General features: G+C 46.9%; 1 protein-coding gene across 1 annotated transcript; it reads left to right on the top strand.

Annotated features, from left to right (window-relative positions):
- The first annotated feature begins 12,600 nt into the window (after positions 1–12,600).
- On the top strand, positions 12,601–18,823 carry Sstr4 (somatostatin receptor 4). The gene has a single exon (XM_057781562.1). The coding sequence runs from the start codon at positions 13,313–13,315 to the stop codon at positions 14,465–14,467; it is 1,155 nt and encodes a 384-aa protein (XP_057637545.1). The 5' UTR covers positions 12,601–13,312; the 3' UTR covers positions 14,468–18,823.
- The last annotated feature ends 1,482 nt before the right edge of the window (positions 18,824–20,305 follow it).

Below are 20,305 nucleotides of genomic sequence, written 5' to 3'. Positions count from 1 at the left end.
CATTAAATCCCCCTTCTTCCACCATCTGAGAACAGTTGGCCCTTTGTAGTCATGGGTTTAGAATCCTCAGGTTTCCATCTTAATCTCCAGATGGAAAATATCTAGGAAGTAGGGAACATACAGAGACTTTGACCTTTTCCTTATCAATTTCCCTAAATAATATAATATGACAACTATCTATAACGTTGTAAGCAATCTGGAGTTTTGTTTTTGTTTTTGCTTTAAGATACTCTCATTTCACTACCTAATCCAGGCTGTTTCTCAAACGTGCAATTCCCCAAGTGCTGGGATTGCAGGAGTGCATAACACCTGGTTCCTTAGTGTGTGCAGGAGGAAATTGGGAGGATGTCATATGAAAACACCACTTATTCTTTTGTGGGAGGGGCTTGAGCGTCTGTGGGTGTCAAATACAGATCAGATCTCAAAATCAGTCACCCATGGATTCTAGGGAACAGCTGTATATTGCTCTGAGGCAGTTTAGATGGTTCTTGTGTGTTTCTGTCTCTAAGCAATTCCAAATCTAACAACAACAAAAAATGTGACCTCTTTCCTCCAGCAGAAAGGGAGAATGACAAAACTCCAGGTGAACCCCTGATTTCTGTGAATACAGCGACCACTGTGGATATGAAGTAAGGAGAGGTCTATTAAAAATGACCCCATTCAAATCACAGAGCTCAAGTTTGCATTTCTTTTAATTTTTGAGACAGGGTCTTGATCTATAGCTCAAGTAGGCTTCAAATTCACTATGTAACTCAGGCTCACCTTGGACTTGCAATCCTTCTGCTTCACCTTCCCTGTGCCGAGGTTACAGGTGAGCCCCATCATCTATGGCTACAGAGCACAGAAGGTTTTCTTGATGTGTTTGCTTGTTTTTTTTTTTTTTTGGTTGTGATATTAAGACACTACAATTCATTAGCCACACACCTCAAAATCCACTCTGTGTTTGTCAGTTTTCCCATCACCGTAACAAAATACATGAGACAACCAACTAGTGAGGAGAAAGATTTCATAGTTTGTGACGTTCCAGATCCTAAAGAATTGTTCTCTGTGCTTTGGGTGCACAGTAAGACAGTGCATCACAATGGCAGAACAAAATGGCTTCCTTTACAGCCAAGGATTTGAAAAGGAGTAGGGACCAGGCCCACAGTCCCCACAGAGGATGTTTTAATAATCTAGAGACCTCCTACAAGCCCCGTTTTCAAATGCTCTGCTGCTGTGGAATAATCCATTTGTACACTGTGAAGATGTGCTGCTCTCATTAGTCAATAAAGAGATGATTGGCCAATGGCTAGGCAGGATTTTGGTGCGCCTACACTTTCCTGGAAACACAGGAAAGGAAGACTTTAACAACATCAACAACCCTTTGGGTTAGCACATCCCTTCCACCTAATAAACACTGTAATTTTTAGAAGATATGAAAACTCCGGAGCTCCGTCTTCTGGGCCTTCTGGAAGCCAGGATGACGATGCAAGTAGATAATGTACTGTGAGTATATTTCCGCCATCACCGGCCACCCTCCCCCTTCCATAATCGCTTTTAAAATAAGATCCTGTTTCTCATTTTCCAGACAAGTTCCTCAAGTCTCGTTTGTCCTGGAACCAGCTAGGAAATTTGTTGAAAGTCTAGATCTCAGGGCCGTAGAGCCACACATTTAAACCCAGAGATCAGCAGCAGGCTCCGTATTTCACCAAGTCCCCTTGATGTTTCTGAGAAATGTTGCTGTACAGGAAAATTGATTGCTCCATTCTAGAGCCTCTAAAAGAAAAGTGTCAAGTCAACCACTCAGAAAATATTTGTTTCTAACCATGCATTTTGTTATTAAAACAAGGGTTCAAACCTGTGGGTACAATGGCTTTGAGTGCTCTGAAAACATCTCCCAGGGCTGCGCCGCAGGCTGCCTTTGAAGGTGCTCACCCCTTAGCCTCAACCTCCCTTCTAGAAGGCCCACAGAGAAGACAGAGTGGATACAAGCTTTGAGCACCCTGTCCTCTGCTCCAAACAGTGTTGTAAGCAGGCTGTAGCTTCTGTTTTTGAGATCATCATGCTATGTAACCCAAGACTGAGCCTCAAACTCGCATAACTCCAGCCTCAGCCACCAAAGCACTAGGTTCACAGTTGTGCACAACCATGCCTGGCTTCTGTGAACAATTTCTTAGGCATACAGAACTATCTGTACAATGTTAACAGGCCACGCACGCTTCTCCAGCCTGGGCTCCTACCCAGAACCTAGTTTATCACCAGAGTGAAGAGAACTCGATCTCTTGTAAGGATCTTCCAGGGACAGGAAGACACGGGGGAGGAAACTAAGGGTCAGTGTAAACTAGTTATTGTTCTTTTGCTGTGAAGAGACATCATAACCCAGACAACTTAAAAACAAAAGCATTTAACTAAAGGCTTGCTTACAATTTCCGAGGGCAAGTCCATGATCATCACGGTGGGGAGCAAGGAATAGCAGGTGGGCAGGTATGGAGCTGGAGTTGAGAGTTTACATTCTGGCCCACAGGCAGAAAGCGTGTGAGTTTGGACCTAGCATGAGCCTTTGAAATTGCAAATCCCACCCCAGTGACACACCTCCTTTGACAAGGCCATACCTCCTAATCTTTTCGAAACAGCTTACCAACTGGGAATCAAACATTCAAATATATGAGCCTATGAAGAAGATTCTCGTTCAAACCAGCACAGAACTTAAGTGTTTGGATGGTAATTTACCCACATAATGTCATTAGTACTCCATTTAGATTCTCAGAGAGAAGTCTGAGATTTGCAGTCTTCTTGGGCTCCATGTTGAAGGTGATCCCTCTTCCCTGCTCCTCACATCTCTGGCCCAAGCTTTTCTCTCACTGTTACTGTGAGGGGAGAGCTCATTCTTTGGCTGGCTGTCTCCACAGTGTGTTGTGAGCTCTTAAGACAAGGAACCAGGTACTAGTCAACTTCCTATTACCATAATGAAATACCTGAATTGGCCAACTTTATGAAGGAAAAAATTTTATTAAAGCCACCGTTTTTGGAAGGTCTGGAAGTCCCATGTATTTGGCCTCTGGTAAAAGTGGCTAATGGCCATGTTGGAAAGCTCATGTCTGAGGAACCAGTTCCACTTTAGGCTGAGAAGCACAGAAGAGGGAGAGAAGAGAAATGCATATCTCAACCCTTTCCAAGGGCACAACCCCGAACACCAACGAACATCCCATCAGGTCCCTCATGCAGGTCCACCGCACTTTACAAGATCATCTCCCTGGGGACCAAGACACAGAGACCACTGAGGACACTCCTCTTATTTAAATCATAGCATCCGAATTTTGATTCATTCTTTATCTCTCATAAATGCTTAGTCTATTTATAGACTAAGTTATAAAATGCTAACAAATAAATTAATGTACGAATGAATAGATAAACCAAGAGCCAAGAACTCCATCCTGCATAGGTGGTACAGGCAGAAGGTTGCTGACTGAAGATCAAGGTGATGTAAGCAGAAACAACATGGAAGAGGGGATAAAAAGGTTCTTTTCAGGGCTCGAGCAGAAGACAAAGCCAGAAGCCAGTTCTCTGCATGTTTAAAGAAAGAAGACTGGGACTCAGACTAGCACTTGAAAAAACTTGAAGATAACTAGCCCTGGAGCCAAGGAAAGGGGTTTGTGATGCATAACTGCTATAGCAAGCAAAACAGGACAATTACAAGGGAGAAAAAGTGTAGGCATGACTCCATAACCTCAAACGTCCCCATCAAATGCTGGTTTCTGACCACGGGTTTGCAGGTGTCCATCTGTGTGCTCTCTGTGTTGCTAGGTTATGTTTTTCTGGGGGTTTGTTTTGTTTTGTTTTTGTTTTGTTTTGAGACAGGGTCTCATGTGACCCAGGCTTGGCTTGAGTTCTCCATGTAGCTGAGAATGACTTTGAGCTTCTGATCCTGCTGCCTCTACTCCCAATGCTGGGATTGCTGGTACATGCCACCACATCCGTGTACCTTCTGTTTTGTCTTTACCAAAGAACTCTGCCTCATGACTCTTCCATCCCATTACAAAAGAGTAATTATACTTCAGGAAATCTGTGAGGCCTCAGAGAGGGTGAGACCAGTCAGTCCCCAAGCATAAGCTTCTTTTACAGGTAACCATGAAAAAACAAGTCTCCCAGGAAACAAGATGCAAAGGAGGCCATGAGGAGGGAGGACCAGCTTGCCACTTCCAACCCCTCCACTCACATGTGACAGAGCCAGGCCTCTCCCAGAGCCTCACCCTCACCCCGGTCAGGCATCACACGGCCCTGTTGAGAAAAAAAAAATTATTCTGACAGAATGTCACAATAGAAAGATCTACCAAAAATGCTCTTTTACGTTGCTTGCTTGTCTGCCTACCTTTCTTCCTTCCTTCCTTCTTTCTTTCCTTCATCCCTGTCTTTCTTCCTTATTTCTTTCTTTCTTAGATGCTGGATTAGTTGAACAATTTCTTTTCTGTTTTTCTGAGTTGCATTTACACAAACAGCACACATTTCGCTGACAAGGTAACCACCGCTGGCGTCTTGCAAAGAACACAGAGCCAGCAAGTCATCAGCAAGGAAAGGAGCTGTCTAGCCCTGCTCTCAGAGCGCCCAGCATCGAGGTCCAACCCCTTTACAATACTCAGAGTATGCATCAATTATCAGTCAAGAAAGTGCCCTACAGACTTGCCTACAGACCAATTTGGTGGGAGCATTTTCTCAATCACAGTTCTCTCTTCCCACGTTAATAATACATAAGACAGCACAGTGGAGGTGAGCAGGACAGTCTGAATGAGAGGCCTCCCTACTTCAAGAGACTGAAACAAGAACCGCAGAGGCTTCTACCATTTGACAGTGGGGATGGAGCTTCCCTCCACTCCAAGGGGCTGGGATAAGATGCTCAGAAGTGTCTACCATTTGACAGGAGATATGGGGCTCCTTCCACCCCAGGGAGCTAGGACATGATGTACAAAATTTTCTCCTATTTTACAGTGGAAACTCCACCCTAGGATACCCTGTGGGGCAATGATCTGAAGCCAATGCACCTCTGGGAGCTGAGCTACCCACAACCTTTGCACTGAACTATCTTTTGAGAGACAGCTGCATAGCAAGGACTCTAAGAAACAGAGATAAAAGATCTCTGGGGGTCAAAAGGATAATTTGCTTTTAGAGAAGGATAATGAAGATAACGTCTATTATCTAGGGCAAAGGTTGATCAGGCTTGCTATTTTCCACTTAGAAGTTAAAGATTTCTCAAACTCAGAGATTACTCAACGTTAATGCCCAGCAATCCTCCAGAGCCTTTGTGAGCTATAGGGGTTGGGGAGAAGGAAACATGGAGATGCCCAGGAGGTCAGTTCTTCCCTGAGTAATGTAGACCCTGTTCTGACCCGGCTTCTCCCAGCTCCTGGGAAACTGGGGTGACCTAAGCAGTTAGCTTCCCTGGAGGGTAAGCAGTCAGCCTTTCACAGATGCTGCAAGAAGTAAGACTACTGATTGAACTGTTAAACAGGGGAGAGAGGATGGTAGGGTTGGGCACTCCAAAGCAAAACTTCCATTTCTGATCTCCTCCAGCTCCCAGGCAGAGCTGCAGGAACTTTACTGAATCTATTTTTAAATATGATCATTGCATCCTGAACACTGAGAAGGCATAGTGTTCCATGTACTGCCTCCGACATCATCCGACTGTGGGAGAATCTGAATTTCAAAACTCACGTAGGGCTGAAATCATTCTTCACACATCCCTATAATTTTCTTCCTGGGATTGTGGGAGGATGATGGGAAAGCATACCTCCCAACACACACATGTACGTGCCCCCACACACACATACACAGAGACACATACACAGACACACAGAGACACACATGCACAGACACACATACATGCACGCACACACACAGACACACACACATACACAGAGTCACACAAGCATAGACACACAGAGATACACACACATACACAGAGACACATAGACACACACACACACACACACTCTTTGCTGTGACGATCTCAAAGCATGGTTTCCCTCTGAATCCACAGCCTAGACTGGCAAATGTGAGTTTGAGACGACACAGGTTCTGAATTTTGTGTGACACATTTTGTGTGTGCTACGTGACTTGACTCTTCTAAACGGGGTGGACCACACAAATATGACACAAGTGTTTCCGTTATTATTATCATATTGTCTAATTTGACAAGATAAGCTCTCTGGTGCTCTTAGGATGAAATTGAACTTTAAGAGGTCAGTGATAGGCCAGAACGCTTTAGATGTCATGCAACCAAAACCACAACTAAACACAGTGAAATAAGAATGATCACCAATTACCAAAAAAGAAGTCAATGGCCACAGCTAAGTTAGCTATGAGGTCTCACCGTTATCAAGCACGCTTGTTCTTCTCCAGCCCTCCATCCTCAGGACACTGGCTGTCTCAGAGGTCACAGTCACAGACAGCTACAGCAACTCCAAGCATCATAGCTCTATGAGACAAAGGCCAAACCTTTCCTGGAAGTTGCCCCTATGGATAACTGCCCCTCTTGGCTCCTTGGTCGGGGCTGAACCTCCACCTTCCCCGCCATCCATCCAGAGTCCCAGGAAGGAAGCCAGTTTAAGACTATGCACATGTAAGTTGACAAGTTAAAAAAGTCAAAGGTCAGCTGGCAAAGAAAAGGAGGCGGTGGGTTTCGAAAGGTATAACTCATGGAATTTGGCGGTCTAGTATTTTTAGGTTTGGGGAGTAATAACTGTACAGAGGAGTGGGCTTCTCCGTGCATTTTCATATTCATCTGTAATGTACTTTGATCATATCACTCCTTCATTTCCTGCTCTTGTCCCTCCCTCTGCAAACTGCTCACCATCTTCCCAAACAGCCCCTCTGCTGCTTTCAGATCTTTCTCTTTCTTTTAAAATCCAGATTCCACATCAAACAGAAAACACATCCTGCTTGTTTTTCTGAGCCTGACTTAATTCACTTAACACAATGACCATGATTCCATTTGTTTTCCTGCAGCTGACAATTTCCTTCTTTATGGCTGGGTAAGACTCCTCAAAGCATACGGACCTTGTTTTCTTTGTCCACTCAACTATTTCAACAGTAAAAGCTCTACCCATAACTGCAAGGTCCCCACTGCCCTCAGGAGGGGCATGTTGCATTGTGAACTAGCCTGGCACTTTAGCCACAAGCCACAAGATTGACTGAGCAAGTGACATAACTAAAATGCTGAGGGTTCAATCTAAAATGTTTTCCAGCTTTCACTTAAATTCAAAATGCTACCTGGGACTCTTAGCTGCCGTGTTGACGTGGATCACTGATTTAATCAACATCGCTGTAGGAGTAGAAATAGCCTATGGGTCTATAATGTGAAATACAGTGTTCAATGCTATTAAAATTTCAATTTCTATTATCTACATCATAAAAATTTAAAGAGACGCCAGAGAGACGGTTCCATAGTTAAGAATGAGTACCATTCTTGCAGAGGACACTAATTCATTTTCCAGCACCCACACTGGGCAGCTCACAACTGGAACTCCAATTCCAGGGAACTTGCTACCCTCTTCTGGTTTTCTTAGGCACCTAATGTGCCCATATCCACTTCCACACCGCCAGACACAGACACATAATTAAAAATAAAATAAAACTCCAAAATTTTAAAGAGAAACAGGTAAAATTTATGATATAATGTAACTTATTTACCTCTGTACCCAAAATATTATCACTTCAAATGTAACCAATATTTTTTAAAGACTAAGACACATTCATCGTTTTTGTTGCTGTTTGTTTGTTTGCTGTCCTAAGCCCTGAATCCTATGTGTATCTGGCAGAGAACCTTGGCACCTGACATTCATACTTGAGTTCTTATAACCTATGTGACCAAAGCTGACCCAGAGGTTTCAGATGAGTCTATGGAGATGTTCTTTCCACTGCTCATGTCCAGGAAGTGACCCAGCTAGGGAAAACAAAGCTCAAAAGGGACATTTGGGTGTTATTTATTTGTTGGTCTGTTATTGTTTTTCAGTCAAAAATCTCACAATCTGGCAAAGTCTGGCCTCCAGATTTTGCCAATGCTCCTACCTCAGCCTGCCAAGGGGGAGAATTTCAGTCATGTCCTGCTATACCCTTTTTAACACTCTCAGATTTGCGGGTAGGGTGGTGAATAGGCTATGAATGGACTGGCCCAGGGCCACTCTTCGAGAGTCATTCCTCTCAGGGGTGTGGTCGCCCACGCGTGTAATCTTGGAACTCGCGAGGCTCTGATAGCAGTATTACAAGTTTGAGGTTAGCCTAGACTACACGGCAAGGGATTGTTCAAAACAGCAAGGACAACAAAAGAGATCTCCAAGTTCAGTCCAGACTTCCGGTAACTGTGCTCAGAACCGAGACCACTGCTTCTGCCTGCCAATTAGTCTACTCTCTGCAAGAAGTCCCGAGGACAAGCTGCGGCAGAGGTGATCAGCAAGGCCTCTGGCATGGTGCTCACATGTCGGGAGGGGCTGCAGCCTGGCTCCCGGGGAGGGATGGCAGAGTCTACAGAACCCTGTAGCAAACCTCATGTCACGGACTTTTCATTGCCTAGAATTTCAAAAAGGAAGCCAGTAAGTTGAGGCCTGCTATCTCTTTTCAAGGATTTTTTTTTCTCAGATTTGGAAATATTTAAATGTACATAATGATATAGGACCAAATCTAAACGCAAAGCTCATTTGCTTCATATATACCTCATACATACAGCTTGAAGGGAATATTATGTAATTTTCAAATGAATTTTGCTCATGAAACAGTATCAATTCTGTGGAATTTCCTACTTCTATTATGTCAGTGCTTTAAAGTTCCAGGTTTTAGAGCATTTCAGATGTCACATTTGGGGTTAGGGATACTTATTCTGTGATAGGGGGCTAAGAAAGGCCCTTGGTGTGAGCACTGAGCCTTTGGTGGTACTGTGCTATTCTTCTCTCCAGGACATATGACATTAGAAGGTGTTCTCCCCATCTGCTGGTGGAAGTGACTATGAAGCACTTCAAGATCCCAGGACTTGGAGCTGAGTAGACCAGGCTCTTGACCTGAGCAGCATCTGAGCCCTGGCAGCAAAGCTGAGCAGAAGAGAGCACTTCCAAAGGTTTTTACTCATCAGCGAGTGACAGAAGAAGCTCTCAAGAGCCTGTGAAGCCTTCCTGGGTACTGTTATCTGAAAAGGGAGTCTTAAGCATCCAGGGGCTGTGAAATGAGGACTCTCCACTCCTCAATTCTTCATACTCCAGAGCCACATTGAAATGAAGGGGAGGGAAGGTGAAGTCTCTCTAACAAGGAACTCCGTAGGGAGTGCTATCCTCTTTCCCCATCTAATCCTGGGCACCTGGATACTTGGAGCAGCCAAAAAAAAATAACACTGTGCCTTAGGGAGCCTTTTCTCCTCCTGAAACCCAACCCCCTCCTGATCTTCATCATGAATATTCCTCTAGGCCTCCTCTCCTGCTGTAACAGGCCAATCCCCCTTCCAGGTACTCAACCAATGTGGTGGAGGCTCTAACATGAACCATGTTTCTTCAAAAACTGTTTACCTGGAGTAATTGTCATAATTAACAAAAAGCTTAGTAACATGGTGTCTAGTGTGCTGAACATACCAAATACTAATGGCACGAATTCATAGTTTCTCAGTGCCAGACACTTTTCTTGTTGTAATTGTTATATTTTTATGTTGTTTCTCTTGTAGTATATGGCCTCATGTACTCAGTTGGTCTTGAAATCACTATGCAGTACAGGTTGGCCTTGAACCCTTGATCCTCCTGTCTCTACCTTCCAAACACTGGAATTACAGATATGTGTCACCATGCCCACAATGTCAGACACTTCTAACAGTTCCAGCATGTCAACCTGCTTGGACCAAGCAGCAGCACTTGGAGAGAGGGCTAGGATGATTCCCATTTATGTAGGATGGTGACATGCTCAGACAAGTCGATGACCTGCCCAAGATGATTGACTGGTGCACAGTGAAGCCAGAACTTGGAGTAATATAATGACATATATGTTCTAGAAACACCCAGAATTTGAACAGACTTCACTTCTCACTCAGAACTATCAGCGGAATCAGAACTTCAATCTCGGGATTTGTTTCTGGACTTAAGGAACAAAGACCATACCAGACCTCATATTCATTTCTTGCGACCAAATGACTGCCATAACAAGTTACACTGCGAAAGATTTATTTTTAATTGATTTGAGGAATTTTAGTCCACAGTTCTTGTTCCATTGATTCTGTGTGGAGGCAGAATGTCATGGCAGCTGGTTAGTGCTACTCACTCCATAACAGACAGAAAGCAAAGGGACAGGAAAAGACAGGAATCCAGTTATGACCGTCAAAGACACACCCAACACTAGCTGGGCTAGAGAGATGGCTCGCTGGTTAAGAACATTGGCTTCTTGGGGCTGGAGAGATGGCTCAGAGGTTAAGAGCACTGGCTGCTCTTCCAGAGGTCCTGAGTTCAATTCCCAGCAACCATATGGTGGCTCACAACCATCTGTAATTTGATCTGGTTCCCTCTTCTGGCATGCAGACAGAACACTGTATAAATAATAAATAAATAAAATTTAAAAAAAAAAAAAAAGAACATTGGCTTCTTTTCCAGAGGACCTTTATTCTTAGCACCCACATGGCAGCTCACAACCATTTGAAACTCCAGTTCCCAGGGATCTGACACTCTCTTCTAGCTTTTTTTTTTTTTTTGGTGCCTGTCCTGGAACTAGCTCTTGTAGACCAGGCTGGCCTCGAACTCCCAGAGATCCGCCTGCCTCTGCCTCCCAAGTGCTGGGATTAAAGGTGTGCGCCACCACCACCCGGCTTCTCTTCTGGCTTTTGAAAGGCACCAGGCATGCATGTAACACATACATGTGCAACCAAACACTTATAAGCATGAAACAACAAAATTTTAAAAAATTAAAGGTATGCTCACAGGAACCTATTTTCTTAAACTAGGTTCTGCCTCCCAAAGTTTCTACTGCCTACAAAGTAGTGCCACCACCAAGGGATATTTCACACTCAAACCACAAAAGAGTCATGTTTCCCAACTTCCTGTTTCATATCCACAGGATATTTGACCATTGCTACAGTGCTGTACTATAGGCGGGGCCTCTTGACATCAAGTAAACTTCATTTCAGGGGGGTAACTTTTAAAAGCCAAGACGGTCCCTGTAGTCACTGAACTTCACTCTTGATCCACATTCAAAGGGGTAGGAAGTGCCAGGAGAGAACCTTTGGAGAAGAATTGAAAAGATTCCAAAAGTTCACTGGAAGACAACAGGAAAGACGTTTCCAGGAAAAGAGGGTGTTGAATGTTCGATGGTGAGAGGACAGCAGAGGAGGGGAGTCCAGGGTGGTGGGACAGTCATCCAACCTCCTTGACCGGGGACCAGAAGTGATCGGCAGAAGTCTTTGAAAGTCTCTCTGGAGTCCAGAGTTATAGAGAGAGCACAGCAACTCCTTCTCCTACATTTGCTCCACTGCTTCGCTTTCTGAGGGATCAGGTCCCACTTCTTTGTCCCACGGAGACAATGGTAGGATTGGGACCAAAGGAAAAGAAAGACGCCTTAAACAAGTGGTCACAAAAGGGGTGAAGGACTGTGTGGCCACATATCAGTCCATTCGGGTGAGCAAAGCCAGAGACAAATTTGGAGGCCAGCTCTTCTGTTGCCCAGAACTAACCATACCTGTGCCCCTAGCCCACACCTAAATGGATCACGGCGACAGTCTCCAACCCTCCCACTAAGGACCCCAGTGGCTAGTGGTCCTGAAGCATTTAAAATAGCTCCATCTCCTCAACAACTGTCTCAGCCACATAGCAGAGGACCTGGGAGCTCCCCACTTCCCAGGCAGTTAGGGCGTCACTTTACATCCTGATCTGTGAAGAGGAGATAAAGGAAGTCATGCTCTTTAGGACCAGCCCTCCTCTGAGGTTCTGTATGAGCAGTTTATCCAGGACTGAAATGGAGGGCTACCTGCTGACAGGCTAGCGGTGAGATTGCTCTAGAGTTTGGAGGCAGGGGAAACCCAGGCTGGGAAGCCATCTTTCCTGACCACCCTCCTCTCTATGGACATTGTGACTGGTGATATGGCAGACCTCCACAAATCAGTGCAAAGAGGTGGCCATCAGGCCTCTCTACTAGTGGACTCTACCTGCTCTCTAAGAACCCGAGAGACAGAAGTTACTTTCTTTTCCTAAAAATATTTATTTATTTATTTATTTATTTATTTATTTATTTATTTATGGGAGGCAGGTTCATGCATGCCACAATGGGAAGTGAAAGTGAAATTTCTCTACTCATGGGTCCCAGGGATGGGATTCGGGTCTTCAGACTTGGGCACAAGCACTTTTATCCCTGAGTCATCTCACCTGCCCAAAGTTAGTTTTCTTTGGGGGTCATCTTTTGCTCTCCGAATACCTCTCCATTTCCTGAGGACCTAATTCTGCACAGATTCAACTTAAAAGGTTGGGGGGGGGGCAGTATCGTAATTGCCAAGGAGAGAGGAGAGAGAGAGAGAGAGAGAGAGAGAGAGAGAGAGAGAGAGAGAGGAGGAGGAGGAGGAGGAAGAGGAGGAGGAGGAGGGAGGGAGGGGAAGAGGGAGAGGGAGAGAGAGAGAGAGAGAGAGAGAGAGAGAGAGAGAGAGAGAGAGAGAACGGAGACTGAGATAGAAAGAGACAGAAAGAGAGAACCAAGATAAACATAGCCCTTACACACAGCTGAGAGCCTCTGACAGACCTGGAAATCACCAGGGAGCTTCAGTTTCCTTCATCCCTAGAGTGAGTTTAAGGAGGATACGGAACTTCTTTGAAAATTGAAGGGCCAGGGGAGGTAACTCAGGTGCTAGGATGATGCCTCTGCACGCTTGGACAATCTGGGACGACTCAGGATGCTTGGGTATCCAAAGAACTGCTGGTAGCTAACAGGTCGTGGTCGTGGAGAACCAAGATCCCAAGGGGAGAGGATCTGAATGGCTGAGGGGAGGGATGTGATCTAGGGACACAGCAGAGTTTTGGCGTGAGGGCAAAGCTGGCAGCGTGGCAGGAGATTGCGGGTAGGGGAAGGTTGAATAGAGCCTACAGCTCTGCTGGCAGAACAGACCGCACCTGAAGCCCGGCTCGTGGAGGGAGGGGCATGCGAAGGGCGAACGGAGCTCCCGCGGCCGGGGGGCGCGCGGCAGCTCGGGGATTGGAGGGCGCTCGCGGGCCCTGCGCGCTACTTAGGCGGAGCGGTGGAGCAGAGCTTGTGCGCGCGACCCCAACCCGCTGCTTGGTCCTTGGCGCACCGCTCAGCTGCTCCACCGCGTTCCGGCGCCTGGGGTAAGTACCCCCAAAGCATGAACGTGCCCTCAACACTGCCCCCCGGGGTCGAGGACATCACCTGGACCCCTGGGACCAACGCCAGCAGCGCTCCGGACGACGAGGGAGATGCGGTGCGGTCCGACGGTACAGGGACAGCGGGCATGGTTACCATCCAGTGCATATATGCGCTCGTGTGCCTGGTGGGTATGGTGGGCAACGCCCTGGTCATCTTCGTGATCCTACGCTATGCCAAGATGAAGACAGCCACAAACATCTACCTGCTCAACCTGGCGGTCGCCGACGAACTCTTCATGCTGAGCGTGCCATTCGTGGCGTCGGCGGCCGCCCTGCGCCACTGGCCCTTCGGGGCGGTGCTGTGCCGCGCAGTGCTTAGCGTGGACGGCCTAAACATGTTCACCAGTGTCTTCTGCCTCACCGTGCTCAGCGTGGACCGCTATGTGGCTGTAGTGCACCCTTTGCGCGCCGCCACCTACCGGCGGCCCAGCGTGGCCAAGCTAATCAACCTGGGAGTGTGGCTAGCATCCTTGTTGGTCACCCTGCCCATTGCAGTCTTCGCTGACACCAGGCCTGCTCGCGGGGGCGAGGCCGTGGCTTGCAACCTGCACTGGCCTCACCCAGCCTGGTCTGCAGTCTTCGTGATCTATACTTTTTTGTTGGGCTTCCTACTCCCGGTTCTGGCCATCGGTCTATGCTATCTGCTTATTGTGGGCAAGATGCGTGCGGTGGCCTTGCGGGCTGGCTGGCAGCAACGGAGGCGTTCAGAGAAGAAGATTACGAGGCTTGTGCTGATGGTAGTGACTGTCTTTGTGTTGTGCTGGATGCCCTTTTATGTTGTGCAGCTTCTGAATCTGTTTGTCACGAGCCTCGATGCCACAGTCAACCATGTGTCCCTCATCCTCAGCTATGCCAACAGCTGTGCCAACCCCATTCTCTATGGCTTCCTCTCTGACAACTTCCGGCGCTCTTTCCAGCGGGTTCTGTGCCTGCGCTGCTGTCTCCTGGAAACCACTGGAGGTGCCGAGGAAGAGCCCCTGGACTATTATGCCACTGCTCTCAAAAGCAGAGGGGGTGCAGGATGCATATGCCCTCCACTGCCCTGCCAGCAGGAGCCCTTGCAAACAGAACCTGGCTGCAAGCAAGTCCCTTTCACCAAGACTACTACTTTCTGAAGACCGTTTGCACCCTCCCTCAGCTCACCTGCAAGCTGGTCCTGGCCTCCCTCTCAGCCCAGCAACTTTAAGAACTCCTGTTTTCACTAAGCCAGCCCTTTGCAGCAGTCTGTGCTGTCTCCAGGAGCCCCAGGACTCCTGCTAGGCCCTCTCCAAAAACTGGCTTTAAGGACACTTGCATGGGGGTAGGACTCCTATGGGAATCGGGTTAGAGTACCAGCCATTCCTAAACCTCTGGCAGTTTTTTCAGGGGTGAGAAACAGAGGTAGCCAGAAAGGAATGTCTACCCTTGCGTGACTTGTGACAGTGACTGCTTGGAAGAGCCCTGGGAGGGTGAGGTAGGAAGGCCCCTTCTCCCTGCAAGCGCTTTGCCTTATGGGAGTAGGGGAGTGCACATGGCGAGGCAGGAGATGATAAGACACCTCCAAGAGCTTTCCCTCTGTGTCTGTTTGAGACTCTTGTTGCTAAGTGAGAGGTCTATGCAACAGCTGAGTGTACTTGCTTTGTCACCCTCCAAGTGTCTCCCGGTTGTCAAGAGGCCAGTAGCAGACTTCCTGCGAGTGCAAAGGGTTTATAGAAATACGATGTGGGGGTTGTTGCAGCGCGTAAAACTTCTGGTCAGGAATTAAAAGGCAGAAAGGATAAAAATCTCATCTGCTGCAACTTTTTCCCCACCTCCTTCCCTGGCTACAGGAATAGGAAGCCTCATTAAAGCCCAAGTTATGCTGTGGGGGAGGGGGGTGTCAGGAAAAGACCAGCGAACTAGGGTGGAGGGGAAACAGACTGTGTTTTGACACCAGATGCTGACCACAGGGAAAGGCCGTTCCCCGTGAGCCTGGTAAGTTAACCACAGCTCCAGTGATCTTTCCCCTGAGGAGGATTCACAGCCTATGAGAGCTTTACTTCTGCTCCAGGAGTGGTAGAAGCCAGGCAGATGCTGTGTCTGAGTGAGGACTGGTTGATTGCAGGCCAGATCTGTACAGCGGAAGATCTTGCTGAGTTCCCCTGACCCCATGCTGGTGGTACTTGAATAATAAGTCAAGAGGGGCAGGAGGAAGACCAGGGTAGTCAACTGGGCAGTTTCTACAGCTGCCTGGCAGAGAAGGGTGGGCTTTAAAAGAAAAACACCTACTATCCTGGAAAAGATATCTCTGTGTGTTCTAGGGCAGTCAGCGTGAGTTCTGTTGGGAAGCTAATGGGAATCCAGGCTGGCCCAAGAGGCAGGGTAAGGCCTAAGGAAATGCCTTGCCACCATGTGGGTTACAAGTGCATCTCTGAGAGCCTGGGAGAAACAGGAGGAGACCTTTTCTGGGCTGCTTGCCCAGAGCCATGACTTGTGTGACAGTAGCAGTGCCTGGTATGTGGGAAATGGACAAGAGAGCTGAATTCTGGTTCCAGGCACAAATGTCTTATGACCCAAGCGACGCACCCAGGCCAGGTCTTCAGAATTCTCTTATCTGGAAATGTCAACAGGTCCTTGTAGTGTGAAGACTCTTTTGTTGATGCTGTATTTCTGTTATTTTGTCATTGTTGTCGTTTGTTCTGTTGCTGTTGTTTGAGACAAGATCTCACATAAGGTGACATCAGCTAGCCATGAATTCACTACATAGTAGCTAAGGATGACCTTGAACTTCTGATCCTCTGACTTCTACACCCTGGGTGTTGGGAGTACAGTGTGCAACCCCCTGTCCATTTTATATACAGTGTTAGGGATAGAACTCAGAGCCTCACCCTGTGTAAGCAGACACTCCATCACTGAGCTACAATCTCAGCCCTACATGGTGACCTTTACAGGGCTAACCTTAACCTTTTCTTTTTTTTTCTTTTTTATTGGCTAGAAATTCCAACTTCTTCACTAACAATAGAAATGATAGAAGCCTATGTTAAGTGTTTGGATATGTAACTGTAGGATTCTTCTCCAAATGCAGTTAGCTAGATGGCCTAAGAATGACAATGCTGATTGCAGGTGTATCAGAGGGTTGTGTAGGAGTATGTGAAAGCCAACAGGATCTGCTAACCAGGTAGCTTCACTTACCCGTAGAAGAACTGCATTGCCAGACCTCTTCTCCATACCCGAGGCCACGACTGTGGATTGGAAATCTCTAACTAGTGCACCAACCCCTTTGGTTCCACTAGCATGGATACACACATGTTTACACACATGCGCATACCATTCCTAACTGGTCATTACTTCCTGCAGTCACCTTGGGCATGCAGAACAAGTCAGTCAGTCTGTGGGTCTTGCATCATAAGTCACAGCAACTTCTTGCAAGTTGTTAGATGAAATTGTTTCTTTCTCTGTCCCTGATGCCTGGCAGAGGGGACACCTGATAAATATGCTTGAACATCACTGCAAGGATCACCTAGTGGGAAATTTTTACTGTAACAAAATTTGCCTAGTTTGAGTGGGTCTGGAGTTCCTTTTTTCAGCCTTCTAAAAACCCACATGGGCCCTAAGACATGCTTGTTTGCCTGGAAAAAGACTAATTCCATTTTTTTAATGCAAGCTCTTAACAGGGATTAATGGTGACTGAGGGGCCAATACCTTCAAGCTGGAGAGTCGCCAATGATAACAGAAAGAAAGCATCAGCTTTAGCTAGCTCATGAGCAGGACTTCCTGCTCTCCAGCCTGCTTCCCCCTCTTCATATATGTACAAAAGAAAGATTTGCATTCTAAGCTCTTCTGTTTTGTCTGTGCTACCGCAGAATCTAGACATTAATCCCAGCAAATCGGGACCTGGTGACAGTTGCCTGGTAGATTGTAAGTGGCAAACTCACCCCCATTTCGCACACTCTTATCCTGAATGACAGTACAGGCTTAAGTTCTGTGAGCACAGATATCAGAATTCTGAGTCTGTGTTTGCTGAAACAACGCTGCTGGGTTAGTCAGCACCACACCCCAAAACTCGGCTCTGTGGGTCCATGTGCAGGGAGATGTCTTCAGTGACAGTGTGCTGAGGGTGTCTCTCGGTGATGCAAGCAGCTTCCAGGCAACATGGTGAGTCAGCCTGGTGTGGAACTTGGAAATGATTGGCAAAGACGAGCATTAACCAAGTAATAATATAAATTAAAGGATAATTGAATTCTAAGCTAAAATAAGAATCATGCCATGGCTAGAGATGCATCTTAATGATGGACTGTTTGCCTAGCATGTGCGAGGCTCTGGTTTCATTCCTAGCAACACACACACAAAGAGATGCACACACACACACACACACAAACTATTCAAAGAAGGAATTTGGCTCCCCTGAGCTAAACAATAGAGTCGGCCCTGCTCTTGTAGCAGGTATTCCTGGGACAGTGAGGAGGAGGGACTAGGGTGGTATGGAGGCTTCTCTGTGTGTTATTATTCAAATTAGACTTTCTTGAGTCATTTTGTGCAGGCAGTGATTTCTCTTCTGCTCTTCTGATGAGAACATCATTTGCCGAAGGGAAAATTCACCCTTCCCAGGTGTGCTGTTCTATGACTGCTGATGCACAGTTAGAGTTTCGAAGTTGACACCGCAATCAAGAGAGACACAGATCCCTTCCTCACTGCTGTCTTTGTGATCTGTAGCCTACCGAGGTGGACCACAGGGAAGTCAAGAAGCATGCAAAATTACAATGAGGCTCTCCCTAAATCTTGGGTGCTGCCCCCATTATGCCAGCTCTGGGCCCCTCCTATAACCAAGGAGAACTCAGCCCAGAGACTCAGGCAGCTGCAGCCTGCCCTTTAGTCCTAAACCTGGAAGATGTGTTGTGAATTTCAGAAAGCTTTTGCAGAAACAGGGATGTTGAATACACACGTTCCTGGGCAAAGCTGAGGATTCCCTATGTACCTTGTAACCTTTGGAACACTGGAGAAGGAATGTGGTTCCTTCCAGGCCAGGAACCCATGCTCCCTTCCTGGAAGAACAGTGAAGGTATTGTGGCAGTCTCGCTCTATCCCATCTGACCAGGCTTCAGTTTCTCTTGCTGCCAGTGCTGGATTGCTGCAGAACCACCTTTTAGGAGGAGAGGGAAAACCCAGATGGCAGTTAAACATCTGCAAAGAATCTGGGATGTTTGTGTTTGCGGCTTATACCTGTGGACCAGCATTTTCAACTTGCAGCAGGAGAGAAGGACAGAGACTGGGGTCAAATTCGCATGTGAAAGAGGCTAGAGGGCTGAAGGGAAGACTAGCGACCTCTTCCCACCAAAGCTGAGGTGTAACAAACAGAGCCTGTGCAATACACAAAGGAGGGTGGCTTCTATAAGGTCCCTTCCAATCTGTGAGACAGGACATGGGTACCCTTGAGCTACTGACCTTTCTCCCAGCCCTGGCCCACTTCCTCCCCTGGAAGTGCTTTCTTCCTTAATAAACTTGTTCTGCTTCTACCACTGTCTGTGTGTCCTAGTCAAGTTTCTCATTCGGAGCCACAAGAACCTGAATGTCCCAGTGGGTTCCTATGTCTTCTGATAACATCAACAAGTGTCTTAAAGTGGAAAGCCAGGGGCTACTGGTATGAGACTTATAGTGCCTAGGTCTATGGAAGGTGAGACTTGGTTCTAAAGGTAAACTAAACCCAAGCAGAGGTAGAAGAATGAGGGTTGCTGCTGCAAAGTTGCTCACTTCCTCTCTCTCTCTCTCTCTCTCTCTCTCTCTCTCTCTCTCTCTCTCTCTCTCTCTCTCTCAACCCAAACAAGCTCACCCTGTTTCCCCAGTCAAGTGGTTTTTCAATTGAGGCCTGAGAGACAGGTGCTAAGGCCATCCTGGTGCAATGAGGCCTCTGAAGGAGGTGCAGACGGTTCTGCTACCACCCTGTAACTTCCTCTCACAGCAGATGACTTTCTGGCAGAGGTTTAAAGACAGACACCCTCCGCCTGTGTCTCTGAGGGACACAACTATCACAAGCCTAGCTTTGAATGCCGGGGCTTTCCCCTGGATCCCTGAAGCCCTCCGTCCCCGACCCCTTTTCAAGTAGGTATGACTTGAGGGAACACATTCCATGGGCTCTTCTCTGTTTTGCAATTACACTTTCAAAACAGGCTGAAAAGGAGTCTGATTCTGTTAGAATATGATGTTAAAACAATATTTAGTCTTTCATAAGTGAGGAAATCAATTGTTTGCTTATGTCTGAACCTGCTGACCAAGAGAAAAAGGAGGAAGAACCCACTTGAAGCAAAAAGTTAGTGCTGAGCCAGGCATTCATTCTGGAAAAGAAAAAGATCAAATCTGGTGTGACCTGTGTCATTCTCTGAACTTCAGGCAAAGGTCAGGAGCTGCTGCTGGGTACCACCTTCTCAGAGCCTAATCACCATGCTGTGTTTTGTGTTCTTTGTAAACCCCATTTTCCTGATGTTGCAGTATCCACGACTGGTCAGCCCCAGAACAGAAGTAGCATCCGAGATCCTGGCCTTGTCCACAGCACAGCATTGCTCCCAGTGTCACCTACACAGGAGGCCAGAACCATCTAGACTGGAGGTAGTTCCTCCTTCAGTCATCTGAGAGCATTTCCTCTCCTCCCTGTGATATTACAACAGTGACAGAAGTCTCTGGACCCCTCCACGTTGCTGAGATTTAGAAGTAGGAAGTAAGCCAGAGCTCTTGAAAGCTTGGATTTCCCAGCTACTATAGGGTCACTTTCGCCTTGCAAACAGGTCCCCCCTTAAACTGTAACCAAGGCCCCAATTCACAGCCTCGGTTTCTCCAGGACTGATAGGCAAAGTGGCTATATATCCTTAAAGTTCATTCTTCCACTGTCCTGAATTTGCCTCCATGGTGTTCCCCATTGCAGTGTTACCTCTTCTTTATTCATGTAAGCATCTATTAACCCAAGGGCTCATGCTCTTGTAAGCTATTAAGCATGTATTCTGGGC

Source organism: Chionomys nivalis, chromosome 9 (assembly GCF_950005125.1).
Source record: "Chionomys nivalis chromosome 9, mChiNiv1.1, whole genome shotgun sequence".
NCBI lineage: Eukaryota > Metazoa > Chordata > Mammalia > Rodentia > Cricetidae > Chionomys > Chionomys nivalis.
The sequence above is the reverse complement of the archived record's forward strand: the minus strand, read 5'-3'. Positions and strand labels throughout refer to the sequence as shown.